The following is a 22,021-nucleotide window of genomic DNA, read 5'->3' on the forward strand; positions in this document are numbered from 1 at the left end:
TGAGAACTTTTTATTATACGTTATTACATAATACTTTGGAATTATTTAATCTGATCTTAAATTCTATTAATGTATTTATGTGGTGTGGCAACATTTTTACATTTTAAAATCATTTATATACCGATTTACGGTAAATCAATAATTGTATATTAAATAAATATGAAAATATTATATTTAATTAATTTTCTAGTAATCTAGTAGAAAATTTTAAAATAAATCAATGGCGCTACAACCTTTTTAGGTCTGGGCCTCAGAGTTTTGTATATGTTTCATGATCATTTGTAAATCGAATATAGGCAAGTAGGTGATCAGCCTTCTGTGCCTGACACACGCCGTCGACTTTTTGGGTCTAAGACAAGTCGGTTTCCTCACGATGTTTTCCTTCACCGTTCGAGCTAATGTTAAATACGCACATAGAAAGAAAATTCATTGGTGAACAGCCGGGGATCGAACCTACAACCTCAGGAATGAGCGTTGCACGCTGAAACCACTAGGCCAACACTGCTGGATGCACGATGGAGGGTTGGTGATATTTAAAAATTGATCTTTTTGTCTTTTGAAAATATATATGAGTATTTTAACTATAATTGTAAGTATCATTTGTTGCTAATAATGTTAAATAACTGCTGATTAGCGAATAACACCCATAATATCCATATCGAGTTAGAGCAATCGCTATGCAGTATCCGCCTCATCCGATGACAAAATGATCCTTGAATCAGATGCAACTCTGCATACATTACACACCACTTTGCAACTGATCAACAAAAGTAAGCAAGCAAATATCATCTCTATCGCCCCGTAATAATACCAGAAGTTGCGTATTTTTGAAGTTCATTATCGTTCACGATTTCTTTCGCTATAGATACCGCCATTGTTGTATAGAACAATGCATTTGGACACCCACAGACACTTTCTGCGAGTTAAGTGATTGTGCCCTTGTGGACCTCGAATTGTGACTAATGTATTCATCATGCGTGAAGAACACACTTGTAACCATTATTACCCCATTTATTAAATATTCATGGTTAATATTTTTTTATGTTTTATAATATACTAGGCTCTATTGCTTCTTGACAACCTGACAAACAAGAAGACTTCGTAGCATAATCACTTGCCCCGAGAAAGAAAGCCGGAAAAATAAAAGGTTATGCTATTATTACTAGGATAGCTAAGTATATTTACCATATACAAATATATGTATCAAATGATAGCTATTTTTCCTACTTAAATATTGTTGTTAGGGGGGCCGTTTAATAGGGAGAGGGTCTTTGATTTTATTTTTTTAAGTAATCAACAACATCAACAGTATTTTTTTTACTTTTGTACTTATATTCCCGACACATTGTATATGCTTGTAAACAAAATGCATTCTCGAGGATTCGTACATAAAAATACTAAGTTTATGAACTATTATTTTTGAGAGCTTTGCTTACATTTTCTGACAAGAGCGAGGGTGGGGGGTGGGGAATGAAATTGCAGTAGATCTGATAATATTTCAGTAATTATCTAATGAGACTGAAGACGAGCAAAAGCGTATTACAATTGTTTCACTGTTTAAATATACGTACGACACAGTAACCGTACTTTACGACGGCGTTGATGAAACAGATATATATTATTACCACTCGATAGTGGTTTTAAATTATCGCATTAACTTTTATGATTACATATTTGGTAGATTTACAATCTAAACAAATTCTGTCTTTATGGGTGTTGTTTTCTATTTGAGGAAAGTAAAATTAGGTAAACGCGTATTAGTAACTTGTTTTTTTTAAATAAACAGTTTTGCAAAATTTCTGAAAAAAAATTACAACTACATCCCCCAAAGGAAGTTAAAAATGACAAATCATTTTAGTCGACATAGTGCTATACGAATTTGTTCCCCGGAGCAAGTGAATATAACATTATCTTAGATCTGATGTTAAATACACTTGTTTTCATAACAAATTCACGGAAAATTACAATTTGAAACTACATTTTATAAAGTCTTAGTATTTTTTAATTTCACAAGTTTCAAGTATTTTCACCTGACGTTTCATGCCCTAACTGATATAGATCTGTCGTATAATGTCTAGACGTCCCCACGATGTATGTCAAGCAGTCGTTGGCCCCACACCTCAGCGGCATACGAAGGTACCTTTGGCACCTATTGTGGCGCCAACGCTCGATATGAAGGCTAGCTATTTGTTGTGTTATCCGAGGGAGTCGGTGCGTAATAAGTTTTAGGAATTAAATATTATGACACTATCTGGTCAATATATCCTTGAAGCCTTGTTGTATGTATAAAAAAATATAAACGGTTTTAAAACAAATGGTGACTTTCACCAGTATAATACGCGAAATAGAACTAATTTGAGTGTACGACCAACCAAGCTCCAGAAGAAAAACCACTCCTTATATGGAAATTGTATTCGTTCGAAATTAGAGAATTATCACTAAATAAATTCAAAGCCCTCGTTAAACGTAAATTAATCAATAAAGCTTTTTATAAATTTGACGAATACTTAAATGTACCTAATCCTTGGGATTGATTTGCTCCAGTACAAACAATTTGTATGACTCAATAATTGGCGATTAAAAAGAGTGGCGGAAAGTTTCTTGCCAGTTCTTCTTACTCGCTCTACGCCCTTGACTTGCGAACTGGTAGTAAATGTAAATTTACAATTAATTTAACTTCTTTTTGACGTTCATAAGTATACTTGTTTACGTATATAAATAAAGATATTTTGAGTTTGAGTTTATCACGTTTAAAATATATACAGAAAAATTACAAACTTTTAGTTAAATTATTATATTGTTTTGTAGACTGGTTTATAGTGCTAATATAATATGTTAATAAATGGGAATATGTTAAACACTCTCTTATTTGCATATGGGCTTTTACGGGTAAGTGAACAAACCTTCAAAAGTTCTGAATTATCGTCTTCTAAAGTTTATTACGCGCTTGGAATATTTTATTTTTAATTAATATTTTCCATTATATGGTATAACAGTCCTAATAAAGACCAGCTTGAGATTACCAGGATTCGAACCTGAAATCTTCTGATTACACAGTTAACAATATTTTTGTTTACTTAGTTCATAATAATTTTAAATTATGTTTTTATAATTTTATTATAAAATAACTTCAACGTGTCGTTAAACAACACGTTTAAACGTAATAAGGAAACATTAAGATTAATATACAATTTGGAGTTGCTATAGTATTATATAGATTTTTCTTGCTATTATTAAATAAAAATAGAAACCAATTCAACATGATCTTCTACGGGTTAATAGATAATGAAAGTTGAATTTCCAAAAGCGTGTTCCTACATATACTGGACAAGATTCTAACCCAGAATTCACTCGTATCGCGTTGAAAAGTCTACACATAGACAACTGTCTGACATGACAAAAAATCTATAGCAAAAAGTTATTACTATCCTTTTGTTGGCAGCTGTGACGTCAATAACGTTCCATTTAAAAACATATTAATGAAAAAAGATATAGGTGGAAATGGACAAGGTCGTTTTAGAAAAAGTACTTCCTAATGCCTTTAGTTGTAAAAATAGCATGGTCATTAAAAAGAGCGCAAATATATATTATATATCTAATATTTTCTAGTGTTTATGTTTATATTCGGATATATTCGGATATATTTTAAATTTGATAAATGTAAGTTACTTATATTTTTGTATATATATTATTCTATGCATAGAATGGGGCTTTTCTAAGTCTACCTTATACCAATTACAAATACTAATCCACCGCTTCACTGCCACTACAACACATTTATTTCCTCTATACTTCTGTTCTATAAACATATTTTTTCCTTATAAGTAACTGGTCAACTTGCTGTGCCTTACCTGAAACAATTTTTGTTTCGGGCAAATCGAACTCAAGGCCTATGTAAGTAACGTATAGATAATATAAATAAATAAAATTAAACCATGGCAAAAACTAATTTTAAACTAAAATATTCTCTTATTAAATAATTAACTATAAAATGTTCTTTTAAAGGGCTTCCTAATAATTGTTTTAATGTCGATTTTTGAAAGGTCAGTGCACGAAAACACGCAAAACTGTAACACGAACTTGTAATATAACGCTTCAGGGTTTTATTTACTAAAAAAGTTTGTTAATTACTTAAGTTGAAATACTAAGTATAAACTCCATGCTTCGAAATATATCTAATAACTATAAAATAGTTTTATCGAGAAATTTTAAGTCGATTAGTATTAGTTACTATTACTATTAATAGATTACTATATCTGAGTCTTTATCTGAACGAAAATATTTTAAACTGTGAATTTATCTATCTATCTATTTATATCTATTCGCAATCCTACTCGGGCTTATTAAAGTCGGTCAAGATACTAATAATGTCATTTAAATTATATTAATAGGTTGTGTATTAAGATTCATAACTAAAGTTAATTTAGAGTTCCAAACAATTGGGCGGTGAGGTCACTGATGTATGGATTTTGTAATGAGAATATTAAAATGCACGAACGTACCACTAACTAACGGTACGCTGACAATGAAAGAAATGAACCCAGGACCCAACGGGACTTGGACTGCATTTTAATTTGGCTATAGTCTGTAAATAAATTAATGTAAACCATCTCTATGGCGACAAGCAGATTACATATTCATTTATTACTATTACATATTGTTACTATTATTACATATACCTACAAATAATTTTAACAATGTTATTTAAATGAAACTTCTTTATCGGCACTGTAAAAAAAATTAGCGTCACATTTTTCGGATACGCGCCATCTTTTATTGTCCCTACCACAGTTGATACGAAAAGATTCGAAGCTATTAATAACAAAAATATATAATAACGATAACAATGATAGTAATAATTCTATTACAATTAATGAAATTCTGTAATATTCTTAGCAGTAAAAAGGTAAAATGAAATAATTGTATTATTTGTATTCATGTCTATGATAATAAAAGCCTTTTGTTAACTTTATCTTATTTAACTTTATTTAACCAGTTTCTGTAAAGTTACATAGTTGTCATTTTCTTGAAAAATAAGGTCATAAAGAAGTTTCACTTCTTACGTGTGAACACTAGACACGCAAACATTTTTTATTTAAAAAAGGATCTGCTAAACAAAATCAAAAACACAATATCTTACACCTATAAACGAACAAAGGAAAACTGAATAAAAAATAAATTGGACATCCTTTAAGAGTCAAACACATCATTCATTATACTTAATTACATACTAACAAAATACTAATTACGGGAAATATCTAGTTAGAATAAAATAAAAATTCTAACATTAGCGTTAATGGATACATGTGATACATACACAATAGAAAATCAAATATATTATACTAAATATGTGCGTATATAAGTTTCTGAATAACAATGGTAAAGTTATAAGACACCTTCTCAGGATACTGACTGCGATGTTTCCTCGAAACACTCGGCTTTATTATGCGGAAACATATAACGGTGGAATAGTTATACCAACGTAGTAACGAGTTTATAAGTAAGAAATTATGATCGATAAGTAAAATTTTATCTGTACCACTGATAATGCACTACAATGCTAAGACAGCTCAATCCAGCAATACAGCTGTATATGACTCTTGAAAGAGCAATTCTTGATCTAAATTAAAACATGTCGAAAATATATTTTAACGTAAACTTTAATAAACTGTATTAATTAATGTTCGTATCAAATTATAGTATTTTGACTCCCCCTAGAGCACGGAAATGATGCAATAATTCTGGCCGACATTGATTTTGTACTTATTTATGTATATCGAGGCCGACATGTTGTCACTTTCCACAATCACCAAGTAGACCTTTAATGAGAACTTAATGCATCCGCTCCATCTAACGTATGTCAAAGCATTATGACTATAATTTATTGAGAGTTCAAGTAAACAGATTTTTATGGTTTTTTAAAGCAGTAACTATAAATCAGATTACTCAAAATTATCCATTAACAACAAAAAGTTAAAAGGCAATGCAAAATCAACCAGCACGCTTGAGGTCCCACGAGAACCTTAATTTTATTACAAGTTACGAAAACGTTTTCTATAATTTAAACTATCAATAATATATGTACTATAATAGTAGACGTGTAAGGTTCATTCAATGTAAGATTATAAATAATCTTATCTACACATATACAATTATACACATTATAAAAGAAAACATTTAGACAATATACAAAGCTAAAACAAATTACATTACTAAACGAAATATATGAAACGGAAAACATAAGTACATTAATAGTTAAAAAAAAAGAAAACCAAAATTAAACATTCAACAAACTACAACTTAATATTTTAATAAATAATTTTTTACTATAGCTAAATAAAGTCTTCCCGCTTCCTAAAATATTTTCTTGACACCCTCTTTGGTAAGGTGGACATATCTAACATCTATAATAAGTAAGATTACGAAATAAATATATCGTGGCGTGCTTTCATTATAACCTGTGGGACAGATTATGTTTTTAAGATATTGTCTTTATGTCAAAATAACTTACCTACACCACATTATCGGTATTTGTAACAACGACGGCATATTTCGATCAATTGTCAAATATGTCTAATAGTAGATCTCTAGAATAAACCTTACTGCCTCAGCATAACTAGCCATAGCAAGAGACGTTACATGTTCATTACAAAGACCCTCTAGAGTACGATAATCCCTAGTTCGGTATAGTTTCCACCTGAGAGCCTCTTGTCTGATAGTATATTCCATCTTTTTCACATCCAAACCAAAGCAACCGTATGGCGTTTGAAACCGTTTGATCCGCTCAAGCCAAGTTCTGTTTAGGAATTGCGCGTGGCCGTGAAGACCGCATAGACACACTAAAATATTAAAACAACCTTGAACAATATTTTTCGATTGTACAAAAACAAAACAATTATCGATGTAAAACAAAACAATAATTGACAACAGCCTGTTCTCTTGCATTGCGTATGCATTGCTTATTTCACGCAAGTTAATTTCATTTTTCCACAGCTCAATATTTTTATTATAAACATACACAAGACGAAACTATACCAAACAGAACAACTATACAAATTTTAATTCATTTTTAAATACTAAGAAAAAAATACAGCAACAATCGGTCAAGTACCTTTTAGATTTAATAATTACAGAAAATACTTGAACTTTTCAATACTAGACAAACAACGGCAATACTTACGTATCTCCAACATTAAATCAACAAGGCCAGCTTCAAAATCCTGAATTGCAATAAACTCAGCCTCTACGTACAACATTGAACAGAACCTGTTAGAAAAGTAGCGATCTTCTGATTTTGAGAAAATGCTACAATGAAGGCTGTAGTGGGCCATTTGAAGGAGAAGCAGTCTGAGAAGGAGAATTGAGGTTTCATTAAAAAAATATTCAAAATTTTAATGTGATTAAAGTTAAGAAAAACACTTTTTGACTGTCAGTCACCGTGACCACGCACACTAAAAAAGTTCGCGAAACGTCGGAAAAAATTAAAATTTATAATTATGTAAATGACTATAAGTTTTAATAATAATATAGCTTTAATCCGTTCAAAAAGTGTTTTTCTTAATGTGTAAAAGCTATTTTAACAAAAGACAATACTATGTGATTAAAGTTATTTAAGCAGCAATGTTATTTCGCTATATTCAGTCCTTAAAGTATTTTACTTTAACTGAACTGGGACTGAAACTCCCTTTGTCGCTACTCCTCTCTTTGTAGACAGTCTCCATAAAGCCTAGGAATACTGGGCATTGACATATCGAATGACGTTTAGTTTCGCGATCAATTGGAAGGGGTGGCTAAATTAGCCTCTAAGAAGCTTGGTGTGCTCAGCAGGGCGAGGCGGTACTTCACTCCGGGAGACCGCTTGCAACTCTATACAGCGCAAATTTGGCTCTATACAGTGCGGCTTGATCCCTTGGCGTTGCGTAGGGATGTGGGGTCTCTAGGCATCTTCTACCACAATTACCATTGACAGTATTTAAAGGAGTTGTTCGGACTAATACCTGTAGCTGAGTTTCATCACGGGACATCAAGGCAGAATACAAAATACCATCCGTATCACCTCGACGTACCTCCACTATGTGGAACCAGCTGCCCACTGAAGTATTTCCGAACCAATTCGACTTAGGGTCCTTCAAGAAAAGAGCGTACCAAGTCTTAAAAGGCCGGCAACGCACTTGCGGCTCGCAAGAATTATTGCAATGTAAGTGTCTATATCACTTAACATCAGATGAGCATTCTACCCGTGAATGAATTAAAGGACTTGAATCATTTTTTTATGTGCAAACTAAAAGAGCTTTGGGAGTTCTTCTTGGTTTGTTCTACACGGAACCGATTTAAGATACGCCTTCAAAAAATCAATCAGGATAACGTCTTCGTGTCTCCTATATGTCTTTATACAATGTGCTTAAACATGCCATTTCTTAACTTGACGATAATAATCGATTTTAACTATGGAATGTTACTCACACAAAATACTACATTGCTGTTTGTTTTCAACAGGCGTTTTACCACTTAAAGAATCACTACCATTTACTACCACATAAAGAATCCCTTCTAGACAGAACTTTACAAAAAAATGCGAAGTAGGCCAAATAAAAAAGGAAACAAGACTTCACTAATCATAATGAAAGTAAGAAGATTTTTAATGACAATAATTAAATGCGTTTAAAGTATATGAGCAAAGTTTCTATTCCGCGTTTAACAACTCCTGTGGCTGTTTTCGACAGGCGAGACCCATTAACGGTAAACGAGTTGTTATGGAAATGGTCACGTGACAAAGCGTGAGCTAATATTATTTCCATACAATTGATCGCGAATAGTAATTTATTCCATCTCCTGGATGAAATATTAAACGATACCAAGTACCTTTATTATGGATTTTGACTAAGCATTAAACGATAAAATATGCGAAAAGTATCTTTAAATCAAATTCTTAGTTTATCACAAACCTACAACAGAATGCAAAAAGAGAATGCCATGTTTGCTTTTAAAAGTTGTTTATCAAACTATGAACCACCACAGACGCTGATAATTTTTCATATGAATACTATTGTCAAACTTATGTTATGGCTATCAAGAAATAAAGAAAGAAGGAAGATACCCACTCACCTATGTGTCAAAGCGTAACCATAGTTCGTACCATTTTTTAATATCCCGTAACAAGATTTGTCGATCGTACAAATATCATGTGAATTTAGTTGCCCAATAGCAAGCGATGCTAGGCATTTATCTGCAAAACATAAATACCAATTTTAAAATTATAGCACATTTGTGTGTCTGAATCGCATCGCTATGTTTTGCACGTAATTTGGAATTCTGTGGGGAAATATATTTTTTTATTATTATTCTATTTATATGATCTTGGCTTTCCCCGAAGGATAAAGAACACATGTCTCTACTTGCGACGGTCCGCTCCTCTTACTTCATCCACTTTCTTGACATTCAAAATGGACCCGTGCCGGTAATGGGTACTTTTACCTTTTCCCTTCTCTCGTCCAGAATTTGGTCCAGGTATGTTCTTATATCTATGATTTTCTCTCCTATGATTTTATAATCCACGGTTGCCTCCACTGTTAACAAGCAGGATATACTAGGCAACCGCTTCTCATTCATTCGTTCTACATGGATTAACAAGCATTCCCTTTCGTATCCTTGTCATTACATCCACTTTTTCCTCTTTCTTTTAAAATAAACGAAAGACTAAACAACAGCGCGTTCTGTTTAATTGTGGTCAACAGCAACATTAACACGTGATATGATACAAATTACAAATTATACGTTCGTTTGTTCAATAAGAATTAAACGCACGGTTATAATGGTTTCGTGTTTGTTTGTCGCTTTACGCAAACCCCAACTCAATCTACTCTATCTAAAGCATATAGCAGATTTAAGTAAACAACGGAGTAAAGTAATGTGATTCAAACTTTTTACCAGATTTTTTAGGGTTCGGAACTCCATCGTCAACCGCTTGTATTTTATCTGAGTAGCTCTTCAAATCGCTCAAAATATATCGAGTTGCCTCAGTAGTGCGGTCTTGTATTTTAGGCGAGGTAAAGTTGTCAATATTTTTAATCCATTCCGACTCGTTGGAAAAGAGTTTTAATACTGTAATAAAATTAATTAATTTAATGAAAATAGAAATGATACAGTTAAAATATTTTTTTATAAACTAAACAAAATCGATTAATTATAACAAAAATGTATGTATGACTTGATTATTTTTTCGGTCGGGTAGTATGTTAACTATATAGTATCTTTTTATTGCAATAAAGTAGCCTATACAATAATTATGGCTAATAAGTAATATTATGTTGACTTAATTTTCTACAATACTAATGAATTAAACTAAGGTAATGTTCATTAACAGTCTTAGTGTTCTGTCATGTTTTGACACTATGTTCGTGTGTCCGAGATACCGCACTTGCACTTATATTCACTGCACTAGGTTTATTAACTGTAATGTTAAGAAAAAAAATACATACTTTAAAAGTATAAACTTTTATCCAGTTTCAAGCTGTGAAAAGATGTATCATATGAAGATACAAATTGGCAATTGGGTCTTAATTGTATACACACTAACACAAATTTTCTCACGACCCGAAAATAATAATAATAAAAAATAAAAGTTTTTCTATTATTGCTAAACACTAATAATTTATAATATATATTTATAATTTAAATCAAAAGCTACTTACTCATTTTCTCCTCATTGTTTAATTTATTATTTTCTCTATCTTTAACTTGAAAATGTCTTATTATATCAGCGTTCAAATCAATTATTTCGTGTAATTGCGATTCACCTTTTAATCGGCGCCGCCTATTGTCTAACGCATGTTTTAAATTTACTGCAAAAATAAAATGTAACTCGGTTATTCACTAATTGTTTTGTAGTTCTATTATAACTTACGATATCAGATTTGTATTAAACACGAAACGCAGAACTCAATCTTTCTAAAATAATACTTGTGGTTCGTCAAAAAAGAGCGTATGAATTCTTAAAAACAACGCGACAACGCAACGGCTCTGGCAATGTCTAGGCGGCAGTGTCACTTAGCATCACATAGCCCTCCGGCCTGTTAGTTTCCTATATAAAATATATACCTATATGCTTTAGATTTATGAAATACACACCATTTGCCAAGAAAATTCCGAAATATGCGCTTAAATCAATTACATTTATATTCTTACGGTAATATTTGCTCACTTTTGTAAGTACATTCAATAATGTATCCAAATCTGACCTAATTGGAACATTTGACAATTTTAAATTTGTATTAATATTTGGCAAACAGCTCTTAAATCCACAATTTAAAAAAAATAAATACAACAGAAGGTACACTCTACACCAAGTTAGCATAATGACGAAGTAATAAAAAATCACGAATTTCTTATTGCACTGGACACCACTGAAAAGTTTATCTTTATCTACAAGTGTGACGACTGAATTATTCTTCGTAAGTCAAATGTTTATATATCCTACGGTTTGTAGAGAAGATGAAACTCCGTGAATTAATCAGGATTTGTTTTCAATTTTCTCAAATCTCCGAGATGAATAAAAATAGCCGTTTGCGGTGTAAGCTAAACAGATACAGAGTGTTGTCGTTTATTTTAATAAGTTACTAAAGAATATTTATACGATTTCTACTCCATTGTTTTAATTAAGCTTATTTTTTAGTTTTTACACTAAAAATTCCCTGCAAATTCAGATATTAAGTTTCAAGTAAATGGATAACTGGGCGCGTTTAGCTTATCGTCGGCGGTCATATGAAATCTAATGTCTAATGAAATTAGAGAAAAAATAATTATGGGTAATTTTAGTATACCTAGTTGATAATTATTCAATAGTTTTTACTCTTTTATCCAATTTTATTTTAAATTGAAGGAGAAACGTAGGTAACGTTATCTCGATGTCCAACCTTAATTGAAATTACGAAAATCGCTCCAGGCTATCACTTTCTAGTTAAAGTTTATATTTTCCTTACAGTATTATATTCTAATTATATATATTGTGAAACTAAATTTTGTAGCAAATAATTGAGAATCCAGAAAAAAACATATATAATTAGAAGTAAGTAGCAGTAAGCTCATAATTATTCCTACCAGACAAATATACCTAACATTATCGTACCCAAGAACGTTAGTAAGTATCTATTATATATATATAATAAACTTCAATTTTTTAATAATGTGATATTATAGTGCAATAAAAATAATAAAATTGCGTTCATCAGTTTGCGGGTAATAAATAGAAACAATAGCTGTTGTCCTTTTTTTTTTTTTTGAATGGAATCTCGCTGTTGGCCTTAAGGGCCTTTACAGCTCAGCTCGGGCTGTTTTGGCGAGCGTAGCTCGGCCAGAATGGCTTGTTTTCCCGCGGCTAGCGCAAGGGCGTCTGTGACACTCGAACCTCGGCTTGGGCCGTCGCGGGGTGGTCAATCGCCTGAAGGGCAGGACGGAAGCTCACTGTAGTGAGCGAAGTGCGAAGTAAAGGTCCTCGCCTTCCCCGGTGAAGGCGGTTTTTTACCCTAGTCTGTGAATTTCTATTTTTATTATTGGCCGCGCGGGCGGCATTTAATTTATTGTTTGCTACAGTAATTGGATCAGCTGTTGTCCGTACGAACGCCTTCTTTTTAAGTAAAGCCATAGCGAATCCAAGTCCAGCTATATCCTGTTATCTAAAAATTGACATAAGTCAATTGTCGATCCTTGAAAGTGAATTGTCATTAGAAAATAGCCAATTACGGAATACGAATTACGAAGTGAACTTTTGTTTTTTGGGTTCAAGTTGGTATTTTGGATGATTTTTGGATATATTCACTAAAATGGGTTTAGCTACAGTAATAGAAAATGAAGCACATTTTCAATCAGAAATGGCCAATGCAGGGACTAAACTGGTTGTTGTAGATTTTACAGCTACTTGGTAAATCTAACCTTTGCTTCAAAATCTCCTAGTCATCGTCAGTATTGAATCATGTTTAAACTTAATATTTCTCATTAAAGGTGCCCACCATGCCAGCGAATCGCTCCCTTTTTTGAGCAATTACCTGCGAAATTCCCAAGGGCAGTTTTCTTAAAAGTGGATGTCGATAGATGTGCAGAAACTGCCAGTACTCAGGGCGTCACTGCTATGCCGACATTCATATTTTATCGCAATATAGTGAGTATTAACATGAAGTATTAAATTAGGTGAATGAAGCCAGAAAAATATGTTTTGAGAATGTAACAAAATTATACCTTCATCATTAAAATTTTAGACAAGAGTTGACCGTCTTCAAGGTGCAGATATTTCTACTCTAGAAAATAAAGTAAGGCAACATTACGGAACAGAAGATGCTGGGGATGAGGATAATTCTGTTGCTGGACATGTATGTATACCAAAATTGTAAAACAACAATCTACTTGTTCATTCTGGTTCATAAGTTGTATGTAATTGTATAAATTTCCTTTCAACCACCTAATTTAACTTACAGATGGACTTAGTGACTTTTATAACCAAGAGTGAATGTGAATGTTTGAATGAAGCAGACAACCATCCACTCACCCATGCTTTAACTAGTGGAGGTGGATACTTGGCCAGTGACTGTGATGAACAGCTAATTATCAATATATCATTTAATCAGGTATAAATTAGCTAACTATTATTTACATATAAAATAAGAACCAACTTATACTATCTGCATTATATTAATCCTTATAGAGTCTATAACAGCTTTAAAGATTGTTAAATGAAATAATTTACAAGCAATATTTTCATATTTTAGTTGGTTAAACTACATTCCCTTAAGATCAAAGCACCAGCTGACAAAGGACCTAAGTTTATAAAACTGTTTATCAACCAACCACGAACTCTTGATTTTGACCAGGCCTCTGGGAATGCATCAATTCAGGAGTTGGAGTAAGCATTGTTAAATTTAAGATTTTGAAACATTTCTTTCTTTGAATATCAAGTATTTGCCATGCTAAATTTCAATTGCAATTTCAACACAAATTTGAAGTTAAAAAAATATGTAACTGAAAAATTAATTGGTTAGTGCATGAACAGATTATCATAGAAATGCATACATACATGTCTGTCTATATTTCTCTTGGAGACTTCAACACCGCTTTCAAATAAAATAAAATGTTAAATCTGATAAAAAATATTACTTTTAGGATGACACCAAATGACTTGGAGGGTAACCCTGTACCCTTGAAATTTGTCAAGTTCCAGAGTGTTCAAAACATTCAGTTATTCATAAAAGACAATCAGGCCGGGGATGAAGTAACACAAATTGATCACTTAGCCTTTTATGGGTCACCAATATCAACAACAAACATGGGAGAATTCAAACGGGTTGCTGGTAAAAAGGGAGAAAGCCACTAGCCCAGACTTTTGCAATTATGTCGTTAAATTTTAAAAGCATTAAAAAGGAGTCAACTATGAATAACATCACATGTTAGAAATTAACCTGGTAACGTGTACTTGCTTCTTAGTATCCCAGTTTAAGTGGCACTTAATTATATAGAAACAATGCTTCCTCACTCCTATATTGCCTCTTCTCTATTACCATTGTTTGGTGAAGTTATTGTTGTTGGCTTCTAACATCTGTTATTTCTTGCACATTGCAAGCAACAGCATGGATTGACTTTTAAAATACGACATTAAATTGCAAACTAATGAACTAAACTTAAGATGCATTTTAAGTATTTAAAGTTGCAAATATCCTAAGAATCTGATTGTGTCAAAGGACAGTAAAATTGTATATTTCTGTATTAATCTAAGAATTTCACTGTATGTAATCAGTCAGGTAGCTGGTATTTGTATATTCAATAAATAAAAACATTGCTAACTTTTTATGTCATTTTATTTTAGTCGTCTTTTAACTCATATATTTGGATATATGCTTCAGTTAAGGTTATCATTTGTGGTAATATACTTGTAACATGAAGATCTTGCATTTCATACCTGGAAAAATACAAACAATAAATTAAATTAACACAATGATTTAATAGATCCCATATAGTATAGATTGTTTCAATTTATCTTACACAATTTTATCTGAAATTGAATTTAAACTCAGATGTAAAAAATTGGCCATGAGTTAACAGGTTTGACGGACTATATAGTTTCATAGTGTGGTTTTCACAGAAAATTAGTACAATTAATTTTAAAGAAATTGGTTTCTTACATCAAAACCCAACGAATTTCAATTCAATTTTGTGTAATTGCAAACTAATGAACTAAACTTAAGGTGCATTTTAAGTATTTAAAGTTGCAAATATCCTAAGAATCTGATTGTGTCAAAGGACAGTAAAATTGTATATTTCTGTATTAATCTAAGAATTTCACTGTATGTAATCAGTCAGGTAGCTGGTATTTGTATATTCAATAAATAAAAACATTGCTAACTTTTTATATCATTTTATTTTAGTCATCTTTTAACTCATATATTTGGATATATGCTTCAGTTAAGGTTATCATTTGTGGTAATATACTTGTAACATGAAGATCTTGCATTTCATACCTGGAAAAATACAAACAATAAATTAAATTAACACAATGATTTAATAGATCCCATATAGTATAGATTGTTTCAATTTATCTTACACAATTTTATCTGAAATTGAATTTAAACTCAGATGTAAAAAATTGGCCATGAGTTAACAGGTTTGACGGACTATAAAGTTTCATAGTGTGGTTCTAACAGAAAATTAGTATAATTAATTTTAAAGAAATTGGTTTCTTACATCAAAACCCAACGAATTTCAATTCAATTTTGTGTAATTGCAAACTAATGAACTAAACTTAAGGTGCATTTTAAGTATTTAAAGTTGCAAATATCCTAAGAATCTGATTGTGTCAAAGGACAGTAAAATTGTATATTTCTGTATTAATCTAAGAATTTCACTGTATGTAATCAGTCAGGTAGCTGGTATTTGTATATTCAATAAATAAAAACATTGCTAACTTTTTATATCATTTTATTTTAGTCATCTTTTAACTCATATATTTGGATATATGCTTCAGTTAAGGTTATCATTTGTGGTAATATACTTGTAACATGAAGATCTTGCATTTCATACCTGGAAAAATACAAACAATAAATTAAATTAACACAATGATTTAATAGATCCCATATAGTATAGATTGTTTCAATTTATTTTACACAATTTTATCTGAAATTGAATTTAAACTTAGATGTAAAAAATTAGCCATGAGTTAACAGGTTTGACGGACTATATAGTTTCATAGTGTGGTTTTCACAGAAAATTAGTACAATTAATTTTAAAGAAATTGGGTTCTTACATCAAAACCCAACCAATTTCAATTCAATTTTGTGTAAATGACGTACGTGAATAAATATATGGAAAATTTAACTTGCTATTTGTTGTTTAACTTGTTTGTTTGTTAATTGGACATTTCACTAAAACATACAGCCAATTTTCTCTTATCTTACAATATATATCTTGTATCAGCTGTAATATTGTCTAATAAATTTGGTTCTGTACTTGTTGAGATTAGTTGGGAAATACATATATAAAATGCAAAACGTAATAAAGAGTATATTTTAAAGTACCTATAAAATAAGTTTATTAATTAATGAACTTTCGAAAAAACTATGACCGATCACGTCGCATTATTGTGTTTAATCAAAAAATCTTTTAGTTTAATTATAAAATTTGTTTCCTATGTTATGCTATTTACAGATGTTTCCCAGACTCACCACTGTTGTGTTGGTTTGTGCAATACATGTGCTCGGTAGGTGCCCTTTTCTGGTGTACCATCGTGAAGTATATTACCTACCAGCTCATAAGTTGTCTTCCCTTTGTATTTTGCTTTAACTTCTGGTGTCAGGATATCACCAAAATCTACATTTCTGTAACAAATCGGATATAATAAATAATATCTGAATGTTTCCAAATTCTTTATAATTTAGAATACCAGTAATTAAACAAAACAAAGAAAGTTCCAGAACATCTCCAGAAAAATTAAAACATTTCTTTATTTCGTCTAAATTTTAAATGAGATTTTAAAACTCTCATTAAACCCTTAAGTAAAAAACTGCTACTGAATACTAAATATTTTTTTAAAAATAAAAAACAGTTCTTTTAACAGCTGATTTACATGAGGAATAAATTTTTATTTTTGTTTAATTTTTTTTTAAGTTTTATTTTTAATTAAACTTGTATAACAACCATCCAACTAGACTATACTTACAGATCCTATTGGTTCTATTCATGAAAATTTTATAAGGGTCTAACTATTGTATTTATGATTCCAGTGTCATTTTAGCATGAACAAGACAAAACATTATTATACTTTACAATCCTTAGTGTAAATCGCTTTCCCCGGAAAACAATATCGTAAAGCACTATTACGACTGTTTTAATATTTTCTAATTTTTGACCTACTTGGGTGATTTAACTTACTGTATTTTTCTTCAGAATGTTTGCAAAACATTTTATTATAAAATCACGAGGATGTCTTTATCCTAAATTATTTTGTGCACAATGTTAAGAGGCCTCTCCATGGACTACACTTTTAATAAAATATGTGGCTACATCAGTGCCGACTATATTCCGAAAATACAAAAAAAAAACATTTTAAAACATGGCTGAAAATCAGCATATGGCTCATTATTTTGTCTTTGCATGGTCTTCATACGTGGCTGCGCTATTCTAGTACTTATATCCAAAATAATCAGAAACAAACACAAACGAACATAGCGCTACTCGAACGAATCGTGGCAAACTTCACGTAACATGAAAAAGGGACGCACTTAGGCCATAAAGCGAGACAGAAATACTAATATCTGACAAACATTGCAGTATTTTCGATTGCAAAGCGATCTTTCCGGTCATACTAAACATTCATCGTACATACAAAAAATATTTGGTTATGTATCCCTTCCATACTAAAAAAAAATCCGAGTATTGCATAGTCTAGCCGTAAATGCTGGCCACACTCTTGCAGCTATACTTTTTGGCGAAAAAATGGCCCGTCTAGGAGCCCCTTTAGTAATATTCATTAACCTAATGTTACATCCCCTGAAATAGTGATATTGTAATGTGCGGTTACTGTGTCGTCCGTAATTATGTTTAATGAAACAATCGTAAACGCTGTTGCTCTTAAATCTAATTAGATGAATTACTGTAATATACATATAGTTATTTTTTAACTATTTACACTAAATACATAACCATGTTTAATAAAGTAACATTTCAATAATCATTAGCCTTAATATTATTAAGACCAACAATTCCAGGCATGGATATTAAGCCGTCAATTGCTCGAGACATCTTAGTAAATATGTATACTAAATATTTGACTATTTACACTAAATACATATTTAAATCGTATAATAGGAAAAAAAGCTTTCATTTGATATGTATAATTCTATACCTATGTAATGTAGTTAGTATCCTAGTACCTAAAAATTGCATTATCGTCTTTTATTTTTCCTGAATAAAATAGATGTAGCTTTTACGCCTTTCTTACCCGGGGCAAGCTATATGTTTGAATAAAATATAAATGTATAGACATGTAACATAGATACACACAATATATATATTGTGTGTATATTATAAGATATAAAACGTAATCAGATGACACTTACTTGACAGGAAAATTAACAACAGTAGGATTTTTCTCCACAAAAAAGGTATTTTTTGTAAACCTTTTAATATAAAGTATGAGGTAAGGTGGCAGCTGAGTAATCTCAAATCTTTTCAGGAAATTTTCTTTATATGTTTTGTACTCTTTCGATGTTTGCCCATTGAATTTTGATAACAGTTGGTAAAGGTTAACCTGTAATGTGAGAATAATAAAGTTATTGTTAACATTTCTTCTTGATTTGTTTCTTGTTGTTTACAAAAGTGCATAAAACCTGAAAGTCAAGGTTAATTTTTAGCAAAACAAAACACACTTCGCATGAAAAAGCAGACCTAATAGCCAGCCAAGTGTTGCCCCACTGAGTTCTATGGGAATAATTTATATTTCAAAGAAAGTAAATGACCTGGAGGTTAAAATGACAATTTACCAGAATTAAATGTAGTAAAAAAATCTTACTATTCCTATAATTTTGCATAAATTTATTACAGATAAGCAGCTGTTACTGATTAATACATGTGATACTAATACAATAAAATAATGTTACTACTATTTATACCTGTGGTATAATATTTTCCCTAAATTCATCAGTGAATAGTGGCGTTGGCGGTAAGTCACAAGTGAGATAAAGGAAAGGAGACTCTGTTATCATCTCATTATATTCTTCACTGTTTAAATCTACCTTAGCAGCATCATCTGCATCTGGTGGTGGAAGTTTTCTGGAAAATGAAGTATCTATTCACAATGTTCAATTATTTAAATTTTATAATTAATCTAATGTTAGTTAATAATGTATTGTTTCTACTGATCTATATAATAAACCTCCCAAAAACAATAATTTTTTTAGAGCTTTTTGTTAATTCACTAAAAGATTTGCAATACAAAATAAAAAATTCATACCTTGTATAAATTCTCATGTGGCCCAAAAATGACTTATAAATAATTGAACTGTCTGGTTTCTTAGTACCATTCAGCGCCATGTGTAATGAATTCAAAAACCACGACATGAAATCAATTGGATCACCTATAAACAAAAATAATAATACTTATTAAATAAGAAATGTGAACAAAAAGGTACTCAATATACTACCTTTTTTGAGGATCTTTCAGGATATGATATGATAGAATTCTGTGGATACTAAAAAATTTATTTACTTTAACCAAACACTATCTGATATGTATGGAATAACAAAATAGTAGCAGATTAGCTTAGAAATTGAATTTGGTTTTGGTTTAAATCTGTAAATAGCATTTTTTAAAACATGCACCATTTATGCAATCAATACATATAGCAAAATCTTACTTTGTTTAATAAACTGAAACCGCTTCTTTGACCATAATACTACAGCTTGCAACATTTCATGAGGTGACACATGGGCTTTGAATGCTCGGGGGTTCCATAATTTTCTTAATAACTCTCCAAATCGCTGCACAAGTAAAAATGAGGAGTCTCCTGGTGGCCGTTTGACATTAGCATAGTTCTCCTCACGTAGAAAGTAATTTCTTAATGGCCGAACTTGAGCTAGACACTAAAATGAACATTTTAAATTTAGAATTTGTTTTTCACCAGATATATTTGAAACTGGCACTTTGTTTATATATTATAAGTAAACGTATTTTTAAATATATTCAAACCTGTAATATAACATTACAATAATCATTGGCCTTAATATTATTAAGACCAACAATTCCAGGCATGGACATAGAGCCGTCAATTGCTCGAGACATCTTAGTATTATAATCAAGTTGTTTTATTTGCTCCATTGTAAATATGGGATTGAGCACATATTTTATGTCATTAAGTGATGAATCTGAAAAAGTTTAAACTTATTAAAAGAAAATTTCTTTATCATATCTTAAGGAATTTCCAATTATAAAAAAGAAACTACTGATTTCTGTTTACTTGAGAACCCTTTAATATGTAAATATTTTAGGTATTTAAAACTTTTACGTTGATAAAATTATATTATATTTACACAAACTATTTTACTTCATCTCAATATATTTCTCAAAATAATATATTTACATACCTATGACTTCATAATTATCAGGCAAGCAATAAAATTTCAAAGTATTTAAATTTAGGAACACATGATGCCCATCTGCAACTGAGTGTGTGTATGCATGAGTGTTCGTACCTCTACCCTGAAAAAATACAATTAAACATTTAAAAAGGGTTCTTTGACTTATTTTTTAAATCTTTGTTGTCAACTAACTGATAGATACAACAGAGTATAAATTGATTGTTAAAAGAAAATATATAAGCCTAAGATTATCTAGCTGTTTCATTTATGTGCTGCTATTTTAACCAAGACTTAAGAGTCCTAAATATGATTTAGTTTCTAAGAAATTGAGAATTGAACATTGTCATATTGTTAAAGTGGTATAAAGAAAAAAGGATAAACATTACAAAAATATTTACCTGAAAATACTTTCCACAAACAAGACAAGCATAAACATTAATTCTTGTCAGCGAGACAGAGCAAAGCTTTTCAAAATCAAAATCCAAAACATGCCGGTTAATTGTATCCAAGTATGGACACTGAATCTGCATTTTTGTGTTTTTAGATGGAGGTTCTGGAACATAAATTAGTTTACATTTACATTTTAATGCCTTTCTTTAATAAATAGTTTTTTTCATAAAGAAAACAAAATGCAGAACACACACATTCTTTAGTCATCTGATAGAACCAAGCTATTTGTAAATATTTATAGTTGTGTTTTGAAAGTATATTCTTCTATAAAATAAAGCAATTCTAATAATCAGGTATCCGGGACTTTCTATTCAATTTACCTGATAATTCTGTCGAATTTTCTTCATCGTTTTTGCGCTTTTTCTGTGGACCTTCACTCATTTTCACCTATTAGGTTAGATTCTATACTAGTTAATACAAAATACAACAAGTTATGTGAACTTATAAAATGTATCCAAATGTAAACGGGTTCTCGTATAAAAACGTGTAAAGCATCTGTAACATTATTAAACAGAAAACTATGATAAAATTAGTATGATAGCTAAATTATAACTGAAAATTGCAATCACATTAAATCATTTAATTGTGTTCAGAAATTAGGGATGTACGACATGGTAATACATGCCACAATGCCAATGGGTTATAACTTAAGATTTTTTTTAAATATATATTTCTTAATTAAGTTTGGTCCTCTTTTAAATGAAGCGAAAATTAGTATTTTTATTTATTTTAATTCTTAATTGTTGCGTTTTAGATATTAAATACCTAGTTCTTATTTACTTCAATATAAATACAATAGACATAGTTTTTCTAAAAATCCCATCCCTATTGAATAAAACAAATTTACTTCAGATTGACCAGTAAAACAAAAAATGTCATATGTCAAATACAGTGCTGCCAACTTCCGATTACAAAAGCGGGTTGAAATACTAAATACACTTTGTATTGGTAAATACGATTC

At 30.8% G+C, this 22,021-nt stretch overlaps 3 protein-coding genes across 7 annotated transcripts; 1 reads left to right on the top strand and 2 right to left on the bottom strand.

Moving 5' to 3' along the window:
* Positions 1–6,221: 6,221 nt before the first annotated feature.
* On the bottom strand, positions 6,222–11,464 carry LOC123707157. 2 transcript variants are annotated; one of them, XR_006753462.1, is made up of 7 exons: positions 11,128–11,464; positions 10,692–10,841; positions 9,928–10,101; positions 9,106–9,226; positions 7,181–7,347; positions 6,512–6,839; positions 6,222–6,404 (listed from the first exon to the last, which is right to left on the bottom strand). XR_006753462.1 is itself a non-coding variant. In XM_045656987.1 (6 exons), exons 1-6 carry the CDS (start codon positions 11,351–11,353, stop codon positions 6,574–6,576), a joined length of 1,104 nt encoding a protein of 367 aa, XP_045512943.1. In that variant the 5' UTR covers positions 11,354–11,464; the 3' UTR covers positions 6,222–6,573. The 2 variants fall into 2 exon arrangements, 1 of the variants encoding a protein (XP_045512943.1); XM_045656987.1 differs by having other exon boundaries at positions 6,222–6,839.
* Positions 11,465–12,723: 1,259 nt separating this feature from the next.
* LOC123706875 (thioredoxin-like protein 1) lies at positions 12,724–14,830 on the top strand. Its single transcript, XM_045656446.1, has 6 exons — positions 12,724–12,916; positions 12,997–13,153; positions 13,251–13,361; positions 13,467–13,616; positions 13,758–13,891; positions 14,149–14,830. The coding sequence occupies exons 1-6, from the start codon at positions 12,819–12,821 to the stop codon at positions 14,357–14,359; spliced, it is 861 nt and encodes a 286-aa protein (XP_045512402.1). The 5' UTR covers positions 12,724–12,818; the 3' UTR covers positions 14,360–14,830.
* Positions 14,831–14,838: 8 nt separating this feature from the next.
* Positions 14,839–21,907, bottom strand: LOC123706873 (U4/U6.U5 tri-snRNP-associated protein 2). 4 transcript variants are annotated; one of them, XR_006753444.1, is made up of 13 exons: positions 21,826–21,907; positions 21,381–21,555; positions 21,009–21,163; positions 20,617–20,731; positions 20,222–20,397; positions 19,890–20,115; positions 19,487–19,610; positions 19,146–19,305; positions 18,594–18,784; positions 16,701–16,853; positions 15,945–16,059; positions 15,386–15,500; positions 14,839–14,941 (listed from the first exon to the last, which is right to left on the bottom strand). XR_006753444.1 is itself a non-coding variant. In XM_045656445.1 (10 exons), the coding sequence occupies exons 1-10, from the start codon at positions 21,439–21,441 to the stop codon at positions 15,963–15,965; spliced, it is 1,458 nt and encodes a 485-aa protein (XP_045512401.1). In that variant the 5' UTR covers positions 21,442–21,674; the 3' UTR covers positions 15,935–15,962. The 4 variants fall into 4 exon arrangements, 1 of the variants encoding a protein (XP_045512401.1); XR_006753445.1 differs by lacking the exon at positions 21,826–21,907 and adding an exon at positions 21,682–21,759; XR_006753443.1 differs by lacking the exon at positions 21,826–21,907 and having other exon boundaries at positions 21,381–21,674.
* Between the last annotated feature and the right edge of the window lie 114 nt (positions 21,908–22,021).

The sequence above is a fragment of the Pieris brassicae genome, chromosome 3 (assembly GCF_905147105.1).
Source record: "Pieris brassicae chromosome 3, ilPieBrab1.1, whole genome shotgun sequence".
Taxonomy (NCBI): domain Eukaryota; kingdom Metazoa; phylum Arthropoda; class Insecta; order Lepidoptera; family Pieridae; genus Pieris; species Pieris brassicae.